This window comes from Plectropomus leopardus, chromosome 6 (genome assembly GCF_026936395.1).
Source record: "Plectropomus leopardus strain MGB_pleo_1.0 chromosome 6, ASM2693639v1, whole genome shotgun sequence".
Taxonomy (NCBI): Eukaryota; Metazoa; Chordata; class Actinopteri; order Perciformes; family Serranidae; genus Plectropomus; species Plectropomus leopardus.
The window spans coordinates 3802314-3826468 of record NC_142181.1 but is presented as its reverse complement, the minus strand read 5'-3'; the positions used below and the strand labels follow the sequence as shown (position 1 = coordinate 3826468).

At 37.6% G+C, this 24155-nt stretch overlaps 1 protein-coding gene and 1 long non-coding RNA gene across 4 annotated transcripts; one reads left to right on the top strand and one right to left on the bottom strand.

The window, feature by feature from the left end:
* Positions 1–15787: 15787 nt before the first annotated feature.
* pou2af3 (POU class 2 homeobox associating factor 3) lies at positions 15788–21108 on the bottom strand. 3 transcript variants are annotated; one of them, XM_042486924.2, is made up of 5 exons: positions 20989–21108; positions 18947–19047; positions 18527–18572; positions 17384–17706; positions 15788–16392 (listed from the first exon to the last, which is right to left on the bottom strand). In XM_042486924.2, exons 1-5 carry the CDS (start codon positions 20993–20995, stop codon positions 16042–16044), a joined length of 828 nt encoding a protein of 275 aa, XP_042342858.1. In that variant the 5' UTR covers positions 20996–21108; the 3' UTR covers positions 15788–16041. The 3 variants fall into 3 exon arrangements, with proteins under 3 accessions (XP_042342858.1, XP_087934633.1, XP_087934635.1); XM_088078507.1 differs by lacking the exons at positions 18947–19047; positions 20989–21108 and adding an exon at positions 18663–18812; XM_088078509.1 differs by lacking the exons at positions 18527–18572; positions 18947–19047; positions 20989–21108 and adding an exon at positions 17847–18325.
* On the top strand, positions 16367–24044 carry LOC148189297 (uncharacterized). The gene is made up of 2 exons (XR_015776755.1): positions 16367–16502; positions 20938–24044. It is a non-coding gene; the product is annotated as an uncharacterized LOC148189297 (long non-coding RNA).
* The last annotated feature ends 111 nt before the right edge of the window (positions 24045–24155 follow it).

The following is a 24155-nucleotide window of genomic DNA, read 5'->3' as shown; positions in this document are numbered from 1 at the left end:
ACAGTCTGAATGTATCAATTTTGTTTCCACTGTGTATTTTTTTTTTGACTTATTGTAGAAGCTGAGCTGGAAATTCAGCAGCTGGATTAAGCAAAAATGCACAATCCTGTCAAAATGTTTGCCATATACATGAACACAACCAAAATTATCAAATAAATGAAGAATGAAAAGTGTAAGAAAAAAAAAGTGCTAAACAGTCCCTCAGGGTTTAAGACCACGGCCCCGTAACCTTTTTCCAGAGGACTTTCTCATCATTCATTGGCTCTCTTTGATTCATGTCAAATGGTTTATCTCATGACTCATTCAGTTAGCATGTGTTGTCCTTACAGTGGATCAAAGCAGGGACAGTTGGTCCTCTGCCGCCTCGCAGACATGTTGACATGTCCTCAGGGGGTTTCAGCAGCGACGGTAAGGTAAGTTCATGTGTGATAGTTGGCTTAACATTGGCTGAAGGTTGTCAAGCCAGTCTCTGTCCGCTCGCTTTCAAGTGCATCAGCCTAATAGTTTGTATCATGTCAAATACACAGTGGGGGCTGTACTGTGTCGAGAGCTCCACGTGTTGATCACACAGTCCCTTTAAAGTGCTCCGTTTTTGGGCTTAGAGGCGTTGCAGGAACATGCCTGTGCAGCACCTTTGATGGCACGCAGGGGCGAAACACACGGAGTCCTCACCGGTAGGCCTTATCATGGAAAGCTTGCGCCCCAGGGTCTCAGAAATCTGGCACCCCAGAATACACATTTCACAATTCATCCCACTTAGAGTCCTTTTATATTCATTCTGCTGCAGCACAACAATTGCTGCCATTATAAACTTGCTTCTTACTTTGTTGTAATCCACCCTTACCCCATACAGAGTTTATAAATTGTAAACTAATGGATTTATTGATGGATAATACATGTTTTTCTAATGCTTTAAAGAGTTTTTCAGGTGATGAAAAAGCCCTTAACAGGTTTATGCTCTTTTTATTTGAAAATAATGTTGCTATAAAAGGGGATTTCTCACTTTCTAAGAAGCCATCAAGTCACGTTAACAAGCTGGTAATGAGAGACATTTGGTCCAGGTAATATGTGTTCAAACAATCAAAACAGTCAAAGAATTAAAAAAGTAGCATTAATTAACCACTTTGAAACTTGAGCACATTGGTGTGATGTTGTTTTTGTTTAATCATTTTAAAAATCAGTAAAAGAATAGTTACAAGAAAATTAACTGAAAACAGGCAACATAAAGAAAAAAGAAAAAGAAACAAAAGTGACCCAAAATAAGCTAAAAAAATATATATATATATTTTACATATTTATTATACATTTTTGTTAAATTTAGAAATGTAGTTTTCTAGCTGTATCCCCAAATTGTTTATCATTTTCTCATACCTCTGCTCTCTTTTTAAAACTGCTTCTTAAGGTAATTTTCTTGTCATCTTTTACTAATTTCTTGCAATTTGTGGGACATCTCTTGTCAGGTTGCTTGCTGCCTTTTTTCCTAACATTTACGAAAGAAGTCAAACCAATTTGCTCCAGTTTCAAAGGGGCAGTTAGCATATGAAAGGCCTCTGAACACAGCACAAGAAAACTGATGTTGATCCAGGTTTCAAAGAGTTAATGAATAATGAATGTCGGGGGCCAGCAGTTTTATCAGGGTGTCCCCCCTTGGGAGCGCCACTGCACTGCGAAACAAGTGACTGGACACCGCTGAAGGAGACAGTGTGATAATATGACTGAAAGCTCCAGAACAGCTACTAAATCATAATTATTAGCTTATCTGTGTGGTTTTTGCACCAAAAAGGAAGTATCATCTCAGATTAAAAAAGGTCAAGTCAGATTTATTTATAGAACACATTTAAAAAAACCCAAAAAAAACGCCACCTTTAAATTATAAAGTTCTATCTGTGTCTGTGCTGCATTACAAAGCATGTAACTGCAACACAACAAATGCATATAACTTAATGTTATTTAATATCACATATTAATAAATTGTCACGGAATAAAAACCTTTTTCAAGACGGGAAAGCACAACTCCTGAGAGGGCCCTCGTCATCGTGCCTAACGTTTTGTTAAGTAGGATACATATTCCCAAGATACAAGATATCAAAATTGCTCTGCAGTTTATTTGGGGCTTCTGGAGGTCGCATGCTTTAATGCCGCTTTCCCACCTAAATAAACCAGCCCACCAGTTTTCTGTCTAATCAAGGATGTATCATCAATGCACCATAGAAATAATTGCAGATAACATTGATTAACTGCAAATACTGTTTTTAAAGACAGCTTTCACCCAAAAAACATGAACCAACTAATAATGAGACCATTGTACGCTATTTTATTTTATTTTATTTTTGGATTTCTTGACTCTCCATCCTCTCTTTCCAACCTGTAGAACACCAAAAGCCACCTTTTGCAGAACGGTGCTGGAAGGCGTCTGCTGAGAACGTAGCTGGATGGACCCAGTGGCGCTGTTATTGTTTGCTGGCGTATGGTCGAATGGCACCAGGTGCATCCACATAATTTGTGCACATGCAGCTACAATAATAACAGGGCCGGATGGAACGGGTCGTGTGTGCATGAAACAGAAAAAGACGCCATCAGGTTGTAACGCTGCTAGTGATGACGTAATACAAGGGGATAATACAGCATATGTCTATGTTGCCTAAATCCAGCAATCCATGACCTGGTTGCCTAATCCTAACCATCATTCCCAACATGTGCATTTTTACACAGTCCACGCTGGTAACCTCATATTGTCTAAACATAACCGCGTACTACGTCATCCCACCCTGTGAGTTTGTCAACATCACCGTAACGTATCCCAGAGTGTAAACAGCTGAAGCAGAATTTCACTGACAAAGTGGAACCATGTAAAGAACTGGGATGCAAACATGTTGGCATATCGCTTATATCTGCGCATTACAGTCAAAATGCTTTAAACGCTTCAAAATTAGGTGCAAAAACTAGGGCAGAGCAGGTTTCATGGTGGTGGAAAGAGGTACAAGGTGTCTGCTGTTTTGGCCAGTGTGTAAGCCAACCGTTATCGTTTTATTTATCCCAGTTGATAAAAGCCCGAGTGCACAATGAGGTCAGAGATCTGTGTTAGGTTGCCATAGAGATTAAATTTATAGCCGAAGAAAAACACTGACTCACCTTGTCAACAAATCACTGCTTTAGTAGCAAAGAATCCTATTTTCCTTCTGAAGTGGATGAAGTGGTCTTTTAATCTTTTAATAAGTTAACTCTGGTGCTACTAAATCAAACACTTTTGATTTATGATTTTAATTAAACATTAAGTTGGTTATTTTATAAGCTGTGGGGCACCAGTCGCTTCATGTAATGGTTTTATACTGCGGCTGTTTAGCTGCAACAAAATAGGCTCGAAAACAACCTGAAATCATTTCTTTTTTACTTTTTTAATTCAACCCATATACAGCAAAAGTGTATAGTTGTATCCCAAAAGGATGAAGGAATAGTTTGACATTTTGGGAAAAATGGTTATTCACTTTGATGCAGAATGTGCTGAAAAGATTAATAAATGAAAGGGGTATTAATCTTCTTATCTGACTCTTGGAAATAAAGAGAATATTGTATTTCCAGGAACCAATGTGAGGTGTCTTCATATAAACAAATGTCAACTGATTTATCTCAGACAAGCACAACACCATGATGACAGAAGCTTAGACTAGAATTAGGGTAAAAGTCATTTTTAAAAAAGCCAACAAAAAAGCACGATTGTTTGGTGCCCAAGTTTGTAGTCATACAACACCTTCCCAAAAGGTTTCGTGAAAGCCCGGGGAGGTGGGGGGGGGGGTTTAGTTCTGCACATGTACATAAAACGTGCCAATCACCGGCTGTCATTTTTGGTTTTTGCTACTTTGATTTATCTCAGTCCTCATCTGTGAAGAAAAACAGCTTTTTGCAGGCGGCACATCAACAGCAGGAGTGACACCTGAACCAGCGCGGTCATGCCGAGGCCTGTTCTTCCTGCTCAGCACAGAGAACATTTTACGTGAAGGTTATCCTGAAAATAGTCCAAGATGCCGCAGATCAAGATAGCAGACCACGAATAAAAACGAGGAGTGGTCTAGAGGAGCCTGCATGTTATTGTTTCCTCACATTTTGTCATTTCTTTCAACTGCTCTCACATATAGATAAAATCTGTACAGTTATCTAATGAGGGCAGCAATGCACGTGGAGCGTTAATGCCAGGAATGTTGCGGTAAAATACAGAAGTGGTTAATGATTATTACCAGCTGGCGTAATTTAGATTAATCTATGTATATTGCCAAATACTTAAACTCTGTGTTTAGATAATATGCACATTTGGTGGTGCACCTCTTTTTTTTGTCTAATCATGATCACTAATCATGCCTGGCTCAGTGAAAAAACACCACAGTAACATAAAAGCATCACTTTCTTTGCAGTGTTAGAAGAGAGAAACAGAACAACCTGCAGAAAGTGTTGTATGTTTCTGCAAAGCACAGATGTGTTACATTTATTATGAAGCGGATAAAGTGTATGCTTAGGCACAAAACCCTCTTGGCTAAAGTTCCAACAAAACGAATCACTTTTTGGTCTAAAGTGTGCATTTAAGGGGGCTTCATCGACCGCTGGAAAAGAAGTAACGTCTTGGTAAAGAAGACTTGCTTTTTGTTGTTAAAAAGCTGCTGGAAACACAGCTATGGAAAGCTAAAAAAAGGTGTTGGAAAGACAATTACAGGAAGCTAAAAAAAAATCACTGGAAACACAGCAACAGAAAGTTAAAAATCAGCTGGAAACACAGCAACAGAAAGTTAAAAATCAGCTGGTAACACAGCTATGGGAAGCTGAAAAAGCTGCTGAAAACACAGCTGTGGAAACTCCACTGGAAATACTGCTACAGGAAGCAAAAAGGAAAAAAAAGAGGAAGCTTGAAACACATCTACAGGACGCTTAAAAAGCTGCTGAAAAGGCAGCTACAGGAGGCTGAAAAATCCACTGGAAACACAGCAAAAATAAATAAAAAAGCTGCTGGAAAAACAGCTACAGGAAACTAAAAAAATCTTGTGGAAACACAGCAACAGAAGCTAAAACCCTCTGGAAACACAGTTACATACAAAATACTCAAATGTATTTGTGACTTTTGATGACTTCGAACAGTGAAAGTAAGAGTCTTGGTGAGCTGGAATGAGTTTGAATGACTTTACTGTTCTTTTTGCTGCAATTTATTTTCAGTTTGTGAAAATCCTGACTTTAATAATGTTGACTAACCTACTTCACAAATAGAAAAACAGTACTATCTTGTATTAGGTGTGTTCACCCTCCACTTACCGTCTGTTTGATGTGTAAATAACACTTTTCCCGCACGCCTGCACAGTGTATGACTTGCCAGTCTGAGTTTCTGTTATCAGACCTGGGTGTGGGAGTTTTGTGCAGAAAATATGAACGAATGTACGCAGCCCCTTGATTTACTCAATAAAGAAACACCCTCTGATATGAATACGCAGAGGTGATGGGCTCACTTATCAGTTGTTGCGAAATATAGTGATGTTATTTACACCGTTCACCATCTACCTTTACTTCAGGCCTGATAACATTTTATGTAGGTTGCCAAAGTTTAATGCCTCATGTCTATCCTGTCCTGCAGTTGGAGGATTGATATAACCTGGAGCTCATTTTTTAGGAATGAATAGAACAGCATTGATCCTGTTGCTTAAACATTAACAAAGACAAAGGAAGCGTCTAGACACAAAGGATTTGGTTCAATAAATCTCATCATAAAACTTCAAAGGAGATAAAGAGCAGTGTCCCCTCCAGAGGATATCATACATGTATTCTGCTCTGTGATTACACTGATACAGCTGGGGCCTCACGGTGACCTTTGTTATGACACAATCTGCCCTCAAATGAGCAAAATGTGCACCGATTTTTTTCAGTACTGCTTACAGAAGCCCTGAGAGGCAAGGTGAAAAAACTGTAGGCAATGTTGGCTAAAACCAAAGTCGATTTCCTACGTATGGCATATTATCTCCTATGTACCAGTTCTTATCTCCTACATATGGCATATTATCTCCTGAGTCCAAGTTATTATGTCCTACATATGGCATATTATCTCCTATGTACGAGTTATTATGTCCTACATATGGCACATTATCTCCTATGTACGGTTATTGTCTCCTTTTTACAGGTTATTATCTCCTACATATGGCATATTATCTCCTATGTATGACATATATCTCCTTCGTATGGCATATTATCTTCTCTGTATGGCATATTATCTCCTATGTACGAGTTATTATCTCCTTTGCATGGCATATTATCTTCTGAGTATGAGTTATTATCTCCTACATATGGCTGGTTATCTCCTATATATGATATATTATCTCCTACATATAGCATATTATCTCCTATGTATAGGTTATTATCGTACATATGGCATATTATCTCCTACATATGACATATATCTCCTTCTTATGGCATATTATCTTCTCCGTATGGCATATTATCTCCTATGTACGAGTTATTATCTCCTTTGCATGGCATTTTATCTCCTATGTACAGGTTATTATCTCCTACATATGGCATATTATCTTCTATGTATGACATATATTTCCTTTGTATGGCATATTATCTCCTTCATATGGCATATTATCTTCTATGTATGACATATTATCTCCTTTGTATGGCTTATTATCTCCTTTGTACGGCATATTATCTCCTATGTATGGGTTATTGTTTCCTTCGTATGGGTTATAATCTCCTATGTATGGCATAATTTCACCTATGTACGGGCAAAACATTGTCACTCTGAACTCGTAACACGGTGGAGCACTGTCAGGATCTGCTGTGTCAACCTATGACATTTTAGGAATCCTTGTGTGTCAGCTGTTTACGCTCTGGGATGCCGTTAGCCCTTTACACATGGCCGCTCCCACGTATGAAGGGCCCAGCTTTCCATTATCGCTTACAATAACAGACCAACGTCGTCTTTGATTGGAAATAATGACGACTAGTGTGGTGGCTGCAGAAGAAATAAACCTGCTGATGTTTTGAACATCCTTCCATCCTTCTTGAAATGTTTTTGCAAGAGGAGAAGTCGCATAACATCACTCCAAGGAAACAAAGTCATCTCGCAAATGTGTTGACTCATTTGTCAGACAATGACATTTCAGAAATCTCCTTTAAGTTTTGTGCAAATCTGAAATGTAAACCTGCATCCTGGATTACCAGCAAATAAAAGCTGACTGAGGAGCTGTGCTGGGGTCTGAGTGTGGGCGTCTTTTCACGCTGATCAGGTGCTGCCAAGTCTCTGCAGGGGGATTTCCACAAGTGCTGGCTCAGCAGGAGCATGCGGGGAGCTTGCCAACAGGATCTGCGGAATACACACTGTACACACAAATCCCTCCGTGTTTAACTTTGACACACTGCATCCAGGTTCAGGAATGTGAGCGAGGTGTGAAGTGCAGCCTGAAAGGAAAACATAAAACCCTCCTTAGATTTCTGATTGTCTCTTTGTTTGTTCAGCTCTCGGTACACTTTGCTGTTCCGCCCAGTACTCTAAACATCTTTGACACAGGTGAGCCCATGTGGCACCAGGGGTCAGTTACACACTTGGCACATCGAATAGTTTGAAAAAAAAAAGTTTCAGTTTTCATAACTTGATTCAACTTGACGCTGTAATGATATAAGACACCATTGGGAAAATTATTTGCATACTTGTGCGGCTTTTTGATATATCTGAGCGATGGTATTAAGCAAAAACACAGAGCCAAGTCTCAGAATAAAACATGCCTAAAGAAAAGTTGGGGAAAAAAATTATATAATGAGTTCATTTTCTTATAACTGGACAAAACCAGATCATGTGATCATGAGAATTTGTATTTCAGAGATCTAAACCATTAAAGTCAGTCAGGGTTTGGTGTTGGTCTGTGGGGGCTGTCTGACAATGATACCTGACTCCACCACTATGCTTCACTAAAGTACTTTACAAATTAAAATGATTAGGCCCTTCATACAAAACACGCTTTTTTTCTACGGGTGGGGCGATCTCCGCCTGTCGGACCTCTTTTGTGTGTGTGTGTTTGTGTTTTGACGTGTTCATCGACATCAGTGAGATTGGCGAGAACATTGTTATCTGATAAGAATCAAGGCAGTAATTATAATATCCATTGGGAGAGGCACATCTCAAATTGAAATAAACTGTTATGATGCTTTAAACCATCTGATTAATTCAACACAGAGCAGATGTGATCAGGATAATTAGCCCGACCAGCCTAACTGCAGGACACGCAGACGTGAAACTGAACTCAAACTGTAAAGAGGCAGCTTTGCACAAATAACAGCGGGATAAAGAAGAAAATATATATTGTTTAAAAACACAGTTTAAAGGAATGGTTCACCCTGAAACAGTCTAAATTGTCAAATTGTTTTTGTCTATTTTTAGTCTTGGAAAATGTTTTCGACTGAGTCGCAATAAAGAGAAAAATGATAATAAATCAGTGCAAACAGACTGTGTTCGAGGCAGAATTAAAGATAGATAAAACAGTTAAAAAACATTTTTAAAAAAGTATACATACATATATACACACACACATAAATTAAATTAAATTAATTAATATTTAAATATTAAATATAATTATTAATAATTAATAATAATTATCTGAAATATTTAAAATAAATATTTTTGTATTCAATATTTTTTTATTTTTTTATTTTTTACATTATTAGACTTGCTCATCACAGGTGATTCTGGGGGCGTATCAATACCCACAAAACTTGTACAACATGTGAACATACATGGTTGAGATGCGGCTATATGCATATGATTTACTATAATACTCTGCGCAAAATTAAATAAGAGTCCCAAGTCTCAAGTCAAGAAGCTGTGCATCGTGGTCTGTAATTTCTGACTCACATAGTTTGCATTCTGTAATTCAGCGTTTCCCAAATTTCTCTTTTGGTGCCACTTGTTGTGCATGTTTTAGATCTCTGTGCTGCAACACAGCTGATTCAAATGACTCGTTATGAGCTCCTGAAGCTGCTTGATAAACAGCTGGTTATTTAAGGCAGCTGTGCTGCAGCAGGAAGAGGGCATGCAGACCGAGTGGTACCTGGGGAGACGCTTAAAAACGCTGCTGTAGTTCAGTGTGTTTTTTATGACCTAAATCTTTGGGCTTGGGGGAAGGGATCAAGTATTTTCAAGTCAAAAGGCTCAAGTACAAGTGAAGTCTTGACTTGCTGTTTTTTTTTAATTTTCCACAGTCCATACCTCTGCTTCGTAACACCTCGGACATTTCCAGAAACAATTTTCACAATATCTGTCAAAAGGTCTTGGATGCATCAAAAAGCACATAAATACGGCGACATTTTGATCATCATATTCAGAAAAGTTCACATTAAAACATGAATCAAACATAAATGTCAATTTCCGTCACATTTTCCACGTTTTGTCATTCGTTTGATGTTTGACTGGAGCTGACCGTGTTGTATCTTATTATCTGTTTAATTCCACCTGACAGGAGAATTCGCTCTCAGCTCCTCATATTTGACTAAAAAAGTGGATGGAAATTTATATTATTTTACATTTTCTTTTGCTGAATTTCCAGGAAAAAATCAGCTAGAACTGTGTTAAACTTATATTGTAACTTGACAACAGTAACCAACACAGACAGACTTTCTGTAAAGAAGTGTGGCATCTGAAATGACTCCTTTAACCCTTTAAATGCTGAGTACGTTGGTTAGATGTCTTTTTGAAAACATGGAGAAAGGTCAATGAGAAACTTGGCAAGAAATGTTGCACAATTTGCAAGACATAAGTAAAATGTGACAAGAAAGTATATTTATAATTAAAATTAGTGTGTTTATATGTTTAAAAATATATGCTATCAGAAAAATAGAGATTTTTTTGTTTGTTTTTTTTTCTCTGTGTGTTTTCTTAACTTTTCTTCTTTTCCCTTTTTTGGGGTAATTTTCTTGTACTTTTTAACTTTTTTCTTGCTCATTTTTCCCCAGTTTCTCACTGCCCTCTCTCCATGTTCTCCAAGGTTATTATTTTCTGTTTAAAATGCTAAAAACCTTTTAATTTATTCTGTGGCCAGCAATAAATAAAGACACTTACAACAGGCATCTAGTAAAAGTGAAACTATTCAGAGTGCAAGCTACTCTGGTGCTCCTCCTCTGTGAACCCCTGAAAATGAAGAGGTACCCTAAATTTGTGCAAACAGGTTGGTTTATTTTACTAATCCTCCTTTGTGTAGCAGCCTCGAGCACTGAGAGATAACTGCGATGGAGACGCATGCTGTTGTGATAATTGGATTGAAACTTCACAAAAGACCAGACGGTGTGAGTCACTAATTCTCTGCTTTCTCATCAGAGGCTATTAGAGCCTTATCAAACACCTGAAGGGATGTAACATGTCAACACACACACACACACACACACACACACACACTGTCATGCAGCCTTGTTGAACCACTTGCTGGCCTTAACAATGCCGCTGGAGTGGCCCTGGAGGTGAATTTGGGGGGTGTGAGGGGGCGTCAGCAGGAGAGATCAGAGTGAGGAGCTGCAGACAGATCAGTTTAGGGTGGATCTCATCTTGATCTGTTCAAACTCTACTGATGTGAGTTAGGAGCCCCACATTCCCCGGGCCCTTTCACTTTAATGCCTGAGAGCCCTGAACTTGTGTCTGTCTGCGGTGGCTCACTGCCTTGAAGGGGATTACGCCTTTGACATTCAGGTTTTGGCTGGGCTCAGAGAGGAGGGGGGGGCTAAATAACGTTAAAAGAGGCTGTTAGCGGTTTATGAGGTCTGCTTATGGAACCACATAAGTTCCACTTTCAAGTGTTTACATTTCAGCAATAGTTCGGATCAGGTTTTCACACCCGAGTAAACCTCTGCAGGTGTTCAGCATCTGTTTATGGACTGCTCTAAACCAGATTAGTGCAGAAAGACGCCACTTTCTATGCAAAATGAGACATTTCTAAAAACAGCAATAGTGGGAGGATAAGCGTCACGTGAAGGCTCTAACCCCGAGACACTCAGCTCGCTTTGCTTAGGGGCCACTTCTGCAAAATGACAGAGGGCCAGGGGCCAGTACCAGCAGCCCCACACGTGTTTCCAGAATTGTAGGACATTTCTAGGATTTTAGGACGTGAGAATTTTAGGATGTTTCTGTGTTTTTATTATGTGTTCAGGAAATTTCTAGGATGTTAGCACATTTTTCAGATTTTAGGACATTTCTAGGATTTTAAAACGAAAAACGACATTTCTTGGATTTAGGACCTTTCTAGGATTTTAGGACATTTGTTTAGATTGCAGGACATTTTTAGATTTAGGATGATTCAAGATTTTAGGACGTATCTGAGATTTTAGGACGTTTCTGAGATTTAACAACGTTTCTGAGATTTCAGGACATTTCTAGGATTTTAGAACATTTTTAAGATTGCAGGACATTTTGGATTTAGGATGTTTCTAAGAATATAGGACATTGCAGAGATTTTAGGACATTTCAAGAATTTGAGGACATTTCAAGAATTTTAGGACATTACTAAAATCTTAAGAAATTTCTTGGATTTTAGGATATTTCTAAGAATTTAGGGATTTGAGGATTACAGGATGTTTCTGTGATTTTTTAAAAAAATGTTTCTAGGATTTTATGACTTTTTTTTATTTTAGGACTTTTCTTGCAATGTAAAACATTTCTAGGATTTTTGGATGTATATAGTATTTTAATATATTTCTAGGATTTGAGGACATTAGGGTCTTAGCTGGGACCTTTGTCGGGGGGTGTGGGGGATCCTCAACTGGGACTTTTTTAATAAACAAGCTCTATTTGGATGCTGTTTTATGCACTCTGGCACCTTATGTGTACTAAAAATACAGAAACAATCCTCAGTGTGAATCAGTTTATTTTCATTGTGAATTAGAAAAAGATTCGGGGGCCACCCGGCGCTCTATCAGGGGTCAGATTTAGCCCACAGGCCATAAGTTGAGAATCACTGCTCTAAACTCTGTGTGAAAACACTCTGAGAAAAAAAGCCTGAGATTGCAGTATTCATTTCACTCTCTGTTTCAAATTATGCTACTAATTACTGACATTGTCACAACACGGAGATGAATAGCTGGCCTATGATGTGGTTTGATCTGCTCCTTATAAGCACAACAATGGCTGTAGCCCGGGGCCACGTTAGCCAGGTCTGTGGCCCCCGCCAGCAGCGGAGCATCAGCCGCTGACTGCAGCCCACACTGCAGGGAGGGGAGCGGGGGACACGTCCTCCGGCTGTCCCCCTGCCCCCTGTAATGCTGATCCTGCAGCTCGGGGGCACCAGAGTGCAGCAACACACCTTACACCAGTTTTGGGGTCTGATCGACTCCTCTCAGCTCTTGATTTACATTTTACAGTCTGAAATCTCAGTTTTTATCATCAATAAAAACTACGTGTCTCCAGATTTGATGTTTTTATTTATTTCATTTATTTTTTGTTTCTAGATAAGCTGAAGGATCCTTTATAGAGGTTTTAATGTATAATGTGGGTTGAGAAAATGATCCGACTCATTGGGCTGAATATACCATTTAACCCTTTGGAGCCCGAGCAAACTGACTGCAGATCTTTCAAAAGCATTAGAAGAAGGCAATTAACAAAGTAAAAGAATTAAGTCAAAACAATTATCAAGAAATTCATCAAAAAAGTTAAAAAAAAATTACCTGAAAAATTAGCAACAAAAAGAACATTAAAAAAAACAAGAAAATGACCTATTAAAGTGCTAAAACAAAATGGGGAAAAAAGGAAAAAATCAATAAAAATGTAGTTTTCTGGACATTTTCCCTATTTCTTTTTAGAACATCTAATAATTTCCACTTTTTAAAAAATACAGGACATTTAATTTCAAGTTGCTCATTGTGTTTTCCCCATGTATTCGAAATAAATCAAACCAACTTTCTCAGGTTGAAATGCCTGTGAAAGGTGTCTGTATGCAGCATAAGAACACCGATGTCGATCCAGGTGTTAAAGGGTTAAATCCCACTTAAAAATGCACTGTCGGGGAGCTAGATAAAGTAAAAAAATATCTTTTTAAATATCTTTTACCTCATGAAAATGTATTGTTTTAAAGATACATGTTTTTGACTGTGCAGCTATGGCAACACTAAAATACAAAAACTGAATGACCTGATTTCTGTCTGACGTTTATTCATATTTATATTCATCATAATTAAGAGTGAGGGATGCAGGTGTGTTGCAGCAACATGTCAAATGTATACCCCAGAGGTAAATATGTGTAAAGTTATAATCATCCCCAACTTTTGCAGAGGCATAATTTTCTTTTGTGTGAAGAAATGCTTAGTATGTGAATTAAATATGAAGTATTCTTCTCTTCTTCTTCTTCTTCTTCTTCTTCTTCTTCTTCTTATTATTATTATTATTATTATTGTTATTATTATTATCATTATTATTATTATTATTAAGAGCAGATGGTTTAAAGGGAATGCCACCTACATGAACAATTCAAAAAAGTATCATTTCCACAGCGTAGGAAAGTTTAGTCGTCTCAGAATTGTGATGTCATATTGTAAACAATGAATGTTTATTTTATTTTTATTTTTTAACTTTATAGCCTATGACATCACGAAATATGAGCTTTAGCACTTTTGGCACTATTAAATATTCAATTTAATATAATAAAAAATAGAATCGAATAGAAATAGAGTTTAATCAAAATATTACAATGCATCACATAAAAACATCTGTATAGAAATAAATTGTGTTTTGCCAAATTTTTTGAAGGAATTTGATTGTGGTTGTTGTTTTTTTTGGTGGTTTGAGCTCCACAAAGTGAATGCCACCTAGTTCCATTTAGTTAGAGAGATGGCAGCTGATATCTCCAACACTCTCACTGTATTTTTGATTTTGTGATGAACTGTCCCTTTAAATTTGTGTGTAATTATAATATTTAAAGCCCACTTTAGGCCATTAAACCTGCCAGATTTCCTGAGATGTCACTGCAGACATGACCTCGCTGTCCTTCATTGATTTGCCGTTAAGTTTAACTTATTTTTAGTTTCTGAGGAACCCGTCACAGCTGAGATTCAGCAGGTTGTTGGAGGACGAGGACAGTCATGTGGTCATCACAAAAACTGAGGAGAGGTGGAAATGTTGTTTTTATCTTTGCTCCTAACTTTGTTTTATTTATTGTATTTGTATATTTCTTTGTATATTCTTATGCGCTTTGTAACCTTGTTTAGAGAAGTGCTATACAAATAAAGCTTATTACATATATATATTATTATATATTATAAGTGCAGCATTGTCCATGTATTGAACAGTATGTCTACTGTGGTTTTCCTGTGCTGCTCTGTGATTATTTCATTTGACCTCTTATGCCTGTTAATCCTCTGAAACCTGGAGCGACCTTTGAACGCTGAGCAAATCGGTGTGATTTCTTTTAAAAGCATGGGTGAAAAAAAGGCAATGAGCAACTTGATAAGAAATGTTCAACAAATCACAAGAAATTAGTGGATTAAGGAAGTTCATTTTTAAAAAGGTTTGGGGAAAAGTGTAGGGATAAAAGAAACAAAGCTGGAGGGAAACTTGTTTTTTTAAAAATAATTATCATACATACATATTTAAAATGATGTTACATAATCATGTTTTTAGCACTTTTTTCTAGTCATACTTGCCTTGATTTTCTTTTAAAAAAAACTAATTTTCAGCGAGTTTTCCTGTTTTGTTTCTTTTTAAAAAAAACATTAAAAAGAAATATATAAAAAAATATTTCAAAAAGCTGGGGAACATGTTTAGAAAACAATATTTCTAATTCTAATTTTAAATTTTAAAATATATATTTTACAGATTTTTATTAGATCTTTTATTATAATTTTTAAGCACTTTTTATGTACTTTCACAATTTTTGTACTAATTTTCCTGTGATTTTCTTGTATTTTTTTTCTAGTTTCTTAATGAGTTTTAGATCATGTCTCCTTTTTTTATTTAGTTATTTATTTTTTTATTCTTATTCCTATTGCTATTTTTTTTTATACCTATTTTGTACTTAATTCTGTAAAAAGCTTTTGTACTTTTGCACTGAAGGAATGGAGAAGCTCTCCAATCTCGTTATACACTGTATAATGACAATAAAGAGCATTCTTCTTCTTCTTCTTCTTCTATTGCCTTCTTCCCATTTTTTTAAGAAATCAAGACAATTTGCTCAAGTTTTAAGATCCAAACTTCTTGAGTATTTATCCAAAATATAACAGTATGTGGTGCATATTTTGTTGTATTGTTAAGATTTAGCATCTCAATTAAAATGCACGAGAAACCTGCTCTCCAAATGCTTTCTTTGCCTTTTTTTTAACTACGAGTGAACTTCCTCGCTGCAGGTTGAGTCAGATCTTTCAGGATTCCTTCACTTCAGTCCAGAGTGTTGCATTACAGCCCAGTTCAGCCCCAACACGTTTTCATGCTGCATTGTTGTTGTTGTTTTCTCTCCTCCAACAGTTTTTTTTCATAATTATTAAAATAATGTATTTAAAACTATGTTACACAAAAAAATCTATTTAAATATATTTAAAATGTCACATTTTAACACATTTTTTTGGTTGTTTATTTATTTTGCGTGTTAACTTTTTTTTGTTTTAACTTTTTGGGAACTTTCGCACAGGCCCAACTTTTTTATTTCTTTGCTCGTTTTGGGATGATTTTTTAGGATGCTCATTGCTGTCATTTTTTTTTTTTTTAAGGAATCAAGCCAATTTGTTTCATAGGGTTAAAATAATTTCTTTTACAGTTTAGCAACGTTTGCCTCTAAAGGAGAAACAAATTTGAAGCACGTTCATTTAACAACACATTTTTTATTTACCACAACAAGTTATATGTATGAAAATAAATCTTGGTAGTAAAATAAGGGTCATTGGTACAAAAATATCAGCCTTTCCATCCATTCAGCATTCATCATTCCACCGAAGCAAAAGCCAGTCAGAGCACACAGCGAAATGCAAAGTCCACCAGTCAAGCAAACAGCCTCACTGACTATTTGGACAGAATATTTACAGTCGGAAGACAAAACAATACTGTTGAAGGTCTCATCATAGTATATTGTAACACATTTCAGAGCTCATCTGCAAATCCCTCCTTAAATAGTTCTCTTCCACAGGACAGGCGTATGAATAGTCTGTGGGGTTGTAGTAAGGTGCATATTCGGGGGCAGAGAAGCTCTCCTGTTGGCCCGGCCAACAGTGGGACAGGCAGCGGCAGTCCTGGAGGTCGCAGTGCTGATAGTGGTAGTGCTCGGAGGTGAAGCTGTGGTAGCTGGACTCCATCCTGGTGGGTGAGTCGTAGCAGGAGGAGGAGGAGGAGGAGAACGAGTCCTGCGGCGAGTAACTGTTGGGATCCATGGGGTTGCAGAGCTTCAGCGACTCTGGCGAGGAGCAGGGAGCCTGAAAGAGAAAGATGTGGTGGACGGTGAGGATTTTTTTTTTTTGGAGCAGGATGTGTCATGTGATGGACCTCAAACTGACACCAGGCTGCAGGCTCACCAGGGATGCCTGTGAGTGATGATTTAAGTTTTTTGTGTGAATTAGGCAAATTATTCCTTTAAATTAGCTATTACATAATGAATAATAGCTAATTTATCTGTAAATTAGAGCAACATGTTTACACAAAATTAGTTGTTCTAAATGTATAATGTTAAGAATTGGGTGCATTTTTTGTCTTGTTTCCTTTTCTTTACTTGAGAAATATACTTTTTTTTATCAAAATGTCGTCAATTTATGATGACTTCTTTTGGTTGGATGAATATGAAAAACTTGAGTTTTACTTGAGTTTGGCAAATTTCCTTTCTCAAGTTTGGGAAAGAAGGCAGAGTGTTTTGTTTAAGGCTGAGCTGTAAAATTATTTCTAATCTTTGCAATGAAATGAAATGTAATGAATTATTTGACTGCTGCAGTTGCAATTGTGGTGTCTTACAAACCCATGAGGGTTGGGCACATTGAGTGCATGACAGGAAAATAACAAAATCAAAATGTACCTGCAGGCCACACAAATATTATTGCTATGCTGAATTCAAGCCTCAACACAGATCTCTGCTGAGGAGATACATTCATGCCAAACCTCTGTTCCAAAACTATACAATTTGATGTTTCCTCTAAAATTGTTTGTAACTGTAAAATAATGATTTAAGTTCGCTAATGGACTGAAAACACTCTCCAATTCGGCATACATTACGATTACCAAACCGTATATTTTTTTTAAGAAATGCACTGACATGATAAATTCTGTTTTTGCCGAATATATGCCGAATATATGAAAAAACATATAGATAGGCATTGAGGTGTCTTTTCCATTTAATTACCAGAAAGGGCTGTTAATTTCTTTAAAAAATGTTGTTTTGGGAATGGAGTTTGGTTTGTGTAAGTGGGAGACACCTACCATCCCAGGGCCATAGTAGTCCGCATCAGAGGAGAGTCCAGGGCACCACGGCAGCTGGAAGCTGGGATGGGGAGGCAGGGAGGGGCTGTAGCTGCTGCCAGTGTTGTTGTTGTTGTTGTTGTTGTTGTTGCCACTGTAGCCGTTGCTGGGCAACATCATGTCCCCGAAATGCTCCTGGATGTCGTTAAAGGTGCACTCCTGCATCAGGGAGTTGCACGAGCTGTCAGGGACGGGGAACTGGACGGCGCGCAGCTGGAAGGCACGCGCTGGACAGCTGCTCGTGTCCGCTGGGGTAATGGCGGGAGGAGGGTCCACATAGCGACCTGATGGAATTAAATAGAAAAAAAAAGATTAAAAAATATTCAAAAGTTTTTTAAAAATGAAAAAAAAAAAAAAATTCACTGATTACAAATTACGCATTACACGTTTGTCATACATATTAACCCAAATATCGGTAACACACCAAAGTTTGAATCCCCTCACGATTTATGCTGCATTTTAAAATAAAAAGTTTCCAAGTCCTAAACTACCGACATAGAACACGACAACAGAATAAATGGTGAAGGGGATGTGCGCATTCATAATAGGTGTAAGGTAGTCTCCGCGTGGTGAGAGACCACATGAAGACATTTAAATAGGCCTTTAAGTTCAGAGAGTGATGTCACGACAACATCAGCCAACACATTTGAATGTAGCCTTCGTTTATAAGAAGCGACCCTACACTTTCTGAATTTGGCTGTCAATAGTTGACAGAATTGCATTCCAAGTTTTCTGAGTCATGACTGAGGCTTTTTTTCATGTGAGTATTTTGTTCCTGGTTCTGGGGGGGTCACGGCAGGTTGCAGTCTGTCATGTTGACTTTGCTTCTTTTTTTAGATTCATCCAGTAATCTGCTTTAATTATGATGCTGCAGTTAATGATTTTCCACCAGATTTAAGGGATTCACACATTATGGCTGAATCTTTTTTCTAAATTTAATTTTGATGTGGATCATTGCAAAGTGTATTCAAACTTTGCATTGAAATTGCAAAAGTGTGCGTCGCCAAGGCTGGATTTAAATGCTGCAATCGATATTTAACTTTGTTCGATTTATTTTTAACAATTTGACCCTGGACTTGGTTGTTGCTGGATGGGTGAACTTACTTGTAAGAGGGGAGAGATCCTGAAGATCGGAGCCAGACTGGTATATCTGTTCATCGGGGAGAAAAGAGAAGAGAGACGGATTATTAGATATTTTCTGTTGGGATTTGACTTTGACAGATGTATTTTTGTGCTCAACTTTTGCGTTGTTTTCCTTGCGATTGTGCGTTTCTGTGTTCATGCATATAGTGCGTGTGCTTAATGGCTTTGTTAAAGAGACGTTGGGGTGTTTTTTTTCTTTTACTGGAAGGGTAGTTAACCATTTACAGAGGCAGTTTATTGCTTTGCTCAGTCATTTTTTCCCTCCCTCTGTCAGACAGGGAGGAAGGGAGAGTGACAGTAAGGATGTATTGGGAGAGTGAGAGAGGGAGGGAGAGATAGAGAGAGGGAGGGGAAAAACAGGGAGGAGGGATTGTGAGTTACCGTTTTGACTTTTTTACGGTTGGCCTCGCGGGCTCGGTGCCTCTGCAGCAGCTCTTTGACCGTGGTCTTCACTCGGACGCCCTGGTACACCCTCGGCTTAACTGCATGAAGAAAAACAGCATGTCACTCATGTTTACTAAACACTCTTCACTGGAGAAGACAATAGCAGACTCCTCTCCCCACCACACACACACACACACAAACTGCTGGACCCCCTCCCTCCCCCAGCATTCCCTCCTCCCAGCTCTCCCACTTTAATCTCACAGTATGTTTTCTTCTTTCAAATAAATCACATGAATCACTTTTTTTAAATTTCCAGATAAACTCACAAATCTCTCCATGGAATGATTGTTTTCACGACGTTGTCATGCAATCTACTGTTTGATTTATGTGATAGAAAATGTTTTTAACACACATATGTGATTTTATATTTAACAAAAAAGTGTAGTTTGAACTGTGTGCAGCGCGTGTGTTAAAGTTTGGTCCGAATCTGCTGTGCGTAAAAGCGCGTTATCAGTGCTCGTTGTGCGCTCCAGCTCCGGCTATTTTCGCCCATTTTCCCGACCCTTAAGTCCTCCAGTGTTCCCGGTCAGGGCTCCCTCTTTACGGCACCGCAGGCTCAGAGCTTCCTATTCCGCCGTCACTGCAGCCTGTGTGTGATCCGCACCCCCCGGCCACCCCGCCCAGACCAGGAAACAAAGGAAAACGGCACAAAATACGCCACCGTAAGTGTATGTTTACGATCATAAACGCGTTTATGCATGAATGAATGTTGAAATTGCAAACCTGGATCGATTCTTAGGTTGGATTACGTGTAGGATCGTTTTGGTAGTTGGATAAATGCGCTCGGGGCGACCGCGTAAAACGCACAAAGAGCTTGAAAAAAAGCCTGCGAGAGGCGATCGGTGATTAAACTTTGGATCTTGCCTTTGTAAGTGTGTTGAAGTTGTCGATCTGAGTTGCAGATGCGCGTAAAAGTCGTCAACAAAGTAAAGTTAGTGTCGGTATGCAGCGACACGACTATCCACGAAAAACAGTCTCTACCCTTTACGCATATCAGCTCCGTGTTGGCCATTTAGTAAACAAACAGTTCGGCTTTTTTTGTTTGGTGGAACATTTCTGCAGCGATTTTAGCCTCGTTGTGTTTATAATTCAAACCGAGGCTCCAACTCAAATCTCTGTCATTTTATTCAAATCACCCCTGCCCCCCATCGTGGAAACTGAAACCCCTCGGCTCTTATTCAGGGAGGAATTGGCCATATTTTTCCTATAGGTGAAGCTTGATTAAGGGACCCAGAAAGAACGCCTCGCATAGGTGCACGTAATTTATTCCCAAAGGCGTAATTTAAAAGCACTCAGGGGTGGCGAGTCGTTTGGAAAAAAAGGCGATTTGATAACGAGACGAAGCCTCGACTGCGAGACATCATCTGATAAATATTCATACAGCTTAATGCTACTTCATGATTTGTCTTAAATGTGGCAAAGAGTCGGCCAAAATTACACGACAGACACATCCCACTCCATCACGGTTACTCCTAACGTCCTGTTACGCACAAAGCAGCCCGGGCAGAGAGGCTATACGGCTGAAATATTACCTCTAATAGTTATTAATCGCTCATAAAATGTCTTGGAAATGATCACTAACATGTCCCAGCGTGTGTTAAAACGCGGTGAAAGTAGGAAATGAACACACATTTCATCCAAAAAACAGTCGAAAAAAAAGCTGCATTTAGGGTGTTTGAATGTAAAAAGCCGACTCTCCTGATCCACCCATCAACTAGGAAACAGGTGGCATTAAAGTACAAAGATATGCCACTGGAAATTTAATTTTACTTTTGGTCATCTCATAGATAATTTAAAATTGTGATTAAAATGAATCTCTGTGTGTGAGGGGAGAAAAGCTCCCCACTTTGCAAATGACTCAAGGTGTGCTTTTAATTTTGCCACTAAACTTATCCCCTTTTTTCTCTTTTCTCTTTTCTGTCTAACAGGAGAAAATGCTACAAAATGATTTCCAGAGGAAAATCCGATGTGAAACTCACCAGACATGATGGAAAGAGATGAAGAGAGGCTCCCTGGAGAAGACCTGTGGGACTCCACAACGTCCTTTTCTGCCTCAGCAAAATGGCCAAGAACGAAATTTGTGCAAAAGTCTCCAAAAATCTCAACACAAATGTCTTACAGCAGAGCCAGAGCATACAACAATATTGTAATATAGCTAGGGACATATTAGTTTGAGATTTTCTCCCTCCATGCCTACTATTTAAAACCCCTAGAACTCAATGATTTGACAATGATTTGATTGCGCGTTACTTTCAATTTGAATATTCAGAGGCAACCGAGTTTTATCGATTTTTCGACAAAAATCACTACGCATGGGCATTGTAAAAGCTCCACTTTAATGTAATATAATAGTTTTTTACACTTTGACCGAAAAGAAATCATACTTTTATTAATTTTATCCTCCTTTTGCAATATCAGAGCATCACACCCCCTCATTAAGCACTACAGCACCAGGGGCTGCTTGTGCGCAATTTTAACACAAAAGTTCACTTTATATCGGCGTTCACACATTAACTACGGCCACTCTGCATGTCTGCAGTATATCCAAACATATCTTTAAGCTTTATTTTAGAAAAAATGACATAAAAGTGGCAAAGAAGTGGGCGTGGCAAAGGGCAGTAGCCATCTTTGGCATCGCAGGCCTTTAGCTGCTCTCTGAGTGCTCTGAGCTCACTCACCTGCTCAAGGCTTCACAAATAACTGCCAGCACCTCTCAGCTTTCATATTATTCACTTTTATACACTTTAAATTACTAAAAAGAAAAAAATAATTCGAGGATGATAAAAATTTCGCAGTGAAATATCACAGTTTGGCATTTATTTCGCATTTAAATACATAAAAATCCTCCCAATTCATCACAAATCACCCCCAAATTTAACAAAGTTCATTATTAAAACGATTTTTTTTATAATTTAAACGGAGGCTGCCTTGAGAAATTTGATTGCTCTTTCTGTGCATCAGACAGCATCATTCACATCAGCCTGTGCAAAATGTTAAATGTAATTATCTCAGAGTCTGTGGTACATAAAAAGTAACGAATGACTACTGCTAACTACAAGAACAAAATACAGTTTACACAATTGATGTTATTTTTAGCCAGCTGTAAACATCTGGAGCACTCAAGTCTCTCAAATTGGTCAAACCATATTTATGAAAGCACGTTATTATAATTATAATTATAATTCTTCTTCTTCTTCTTCTTCTTCTTCTTCTTCTTATTATTATTATTATTATTATTATTATTATTATTATTATAGTAATCATAACTATACTTACAGCTATATAAGAGCCTAATCCCAACAAAAGTTTTTGAAACCTGAAAGTAGTAGTATTGTCTCCTCTTGCTAAAGAAAATGCTAGATTTTGACCAATGTTTTTTCGTTTGTTTGTTTGTTTTTAACCATTTGAAATCCGTAAAGACATCACTTTTCTTGTGTTGTGCCCAGATACCTTTCACAGGTATTTAAACTTGTGAGCACAAAGCAAATTGGTTTGATTTGTTTCCAAAACATTGTGGAAAAATGCAACAAGCAACTTGCCAAGACATCTCCCACAAATTGCAACTAAATTAGTTGATTAAAATGTTTTTAAAAAGACAAAAAGGGAAAAATGTCTTGAAAACTACATTTTTTTATTTATTTGATATTATCGCATGTAAATTTATGTTGCAGAATTATTGTTACTCTTTAAGCACTTTTTAGGTGATTGCCTCGTTTTTGTTTAATTTAAACTTAACTTACTTTTTTCTTATTCTTTTAAACTTGTACTTTTTACCGATTTCTTGCCATTTTTTGGGTAATTTCTCCTTAAGTTGCTCATTGCCTTCTTTGCATGTTTTTAAAAGAAATCAAGTTAATTTACGCAGATTTCAAAGGTTAAAGGGATCGAAACTCCAGCAAGTTTTGTCGCATTTAGAACTTAATTTTAAATAATCTTGCACTAAAGCTTTTCTAAATACAGCTCGAGTTTCTACCCCATTTTGATGTATTTTTCTTCTTCATGCACGTGCATTAGGAGCAGGTGAAGTTGTGTCAGAGACCCTCAAACCTGCTTCTGATGTGTTTTATTTTCGCTCCTGTAAAAAAACCTTTTTGGTAATCTCACTTTGCATTAAGTTCTTCACATCATTACACACATTCAGCTCTTCATCTCCTCTCTGCTGTCTCCTCACAGAGTCCTGCTCCTCCTCCCTCCTGCTGCGGCGCAGCGGCTCTTCTCCTCTCTGCAGGGTCCGCGCGCCACCTGCTGGTGACGCATCCCAGCTCACCTGTGTGGGCTTCGCTTCAGCGTTTACATTTACTGTTACACCGCGTCTAACAACAAGTCTAATAACATGTTATAAGTCTAAGAACATCACGTGAGTCACAAAAAGGAAGATTTAAAAAAAGAGACATTCATGTATGTCATTTTTTACATTTTTGACTGCACTTTAAATTTCTACCTCAAACATTAAAAATAGATAATTTGTCAGCTTTGTTGCAAAATGTGCATGTCTTTAAAGAATTTCAACCAACTTAATTTTTTTTTTAACTCTGAGTAAAGTAACTCTAAAATTAAGTAACTAAAACATCCACTGTATCAATAAAAAAATATTGGCCTAGAACATGTTAAATTACATTTGTTTTGCTCTTAATTGATAGAAAAAGGAAGATGTACATTCCTGTGTATCTTTTTGGTATTTTTGACTGCACTGTAAATTTCTACTTCAAACACTCAAAATGGACAATTTGTCAGTTTTGATGCAAAAGATGAAATAATAAATGTTAAGAATTATACTGTATGTGTGCAAGAATTTCAACCAACTTAATTTATTTTTTAAACTCAGAGTAAAATGCATTATGTTCATACAAAATATTACTTTCTAGTTATGTAAGAATGTGTTTTAAGTCCTACAACATGTTGTCAGACTCATAAATTCACTTTTGTTTTGCAAAAATTGCATTCCTGCACTTTAAATTTCTACCTTAAACACTCATAATGGACAGTTTTGTCAGTTTTGATGCAAAAGTTTAAATAATAAATGTTAAGAGCTGCACTCTGTGTGTGTGCGTGTATTTTCTTTTTTTTTTGGAGTAAAGTAACTTTATTACATTTATTCACTGGCATTAGTTTGTCTGAAAGTATATAAAAAAAAACTTGCATTGTT

Bases quoted from the DNA above. Each gene is read 5' to 3' on its own strand.
- pou2af3 (XM_042486924.2), bottom strand. The intron at 18,573-18,946 runs GTAACTCACAAT...CCCGATGAACAG, and splicing joins ACCGTAAAAAAGTCAAAACG to ATATACCAGTCTGGCTCCGA. The intron at 16,393-17,383 runs GTAGGTGTCTCC...TTTCTCTTTCAG, and splicing joins ACTACTATGGCCCTGGGATG to GCTCCCTGCTCCTCGCCAGA.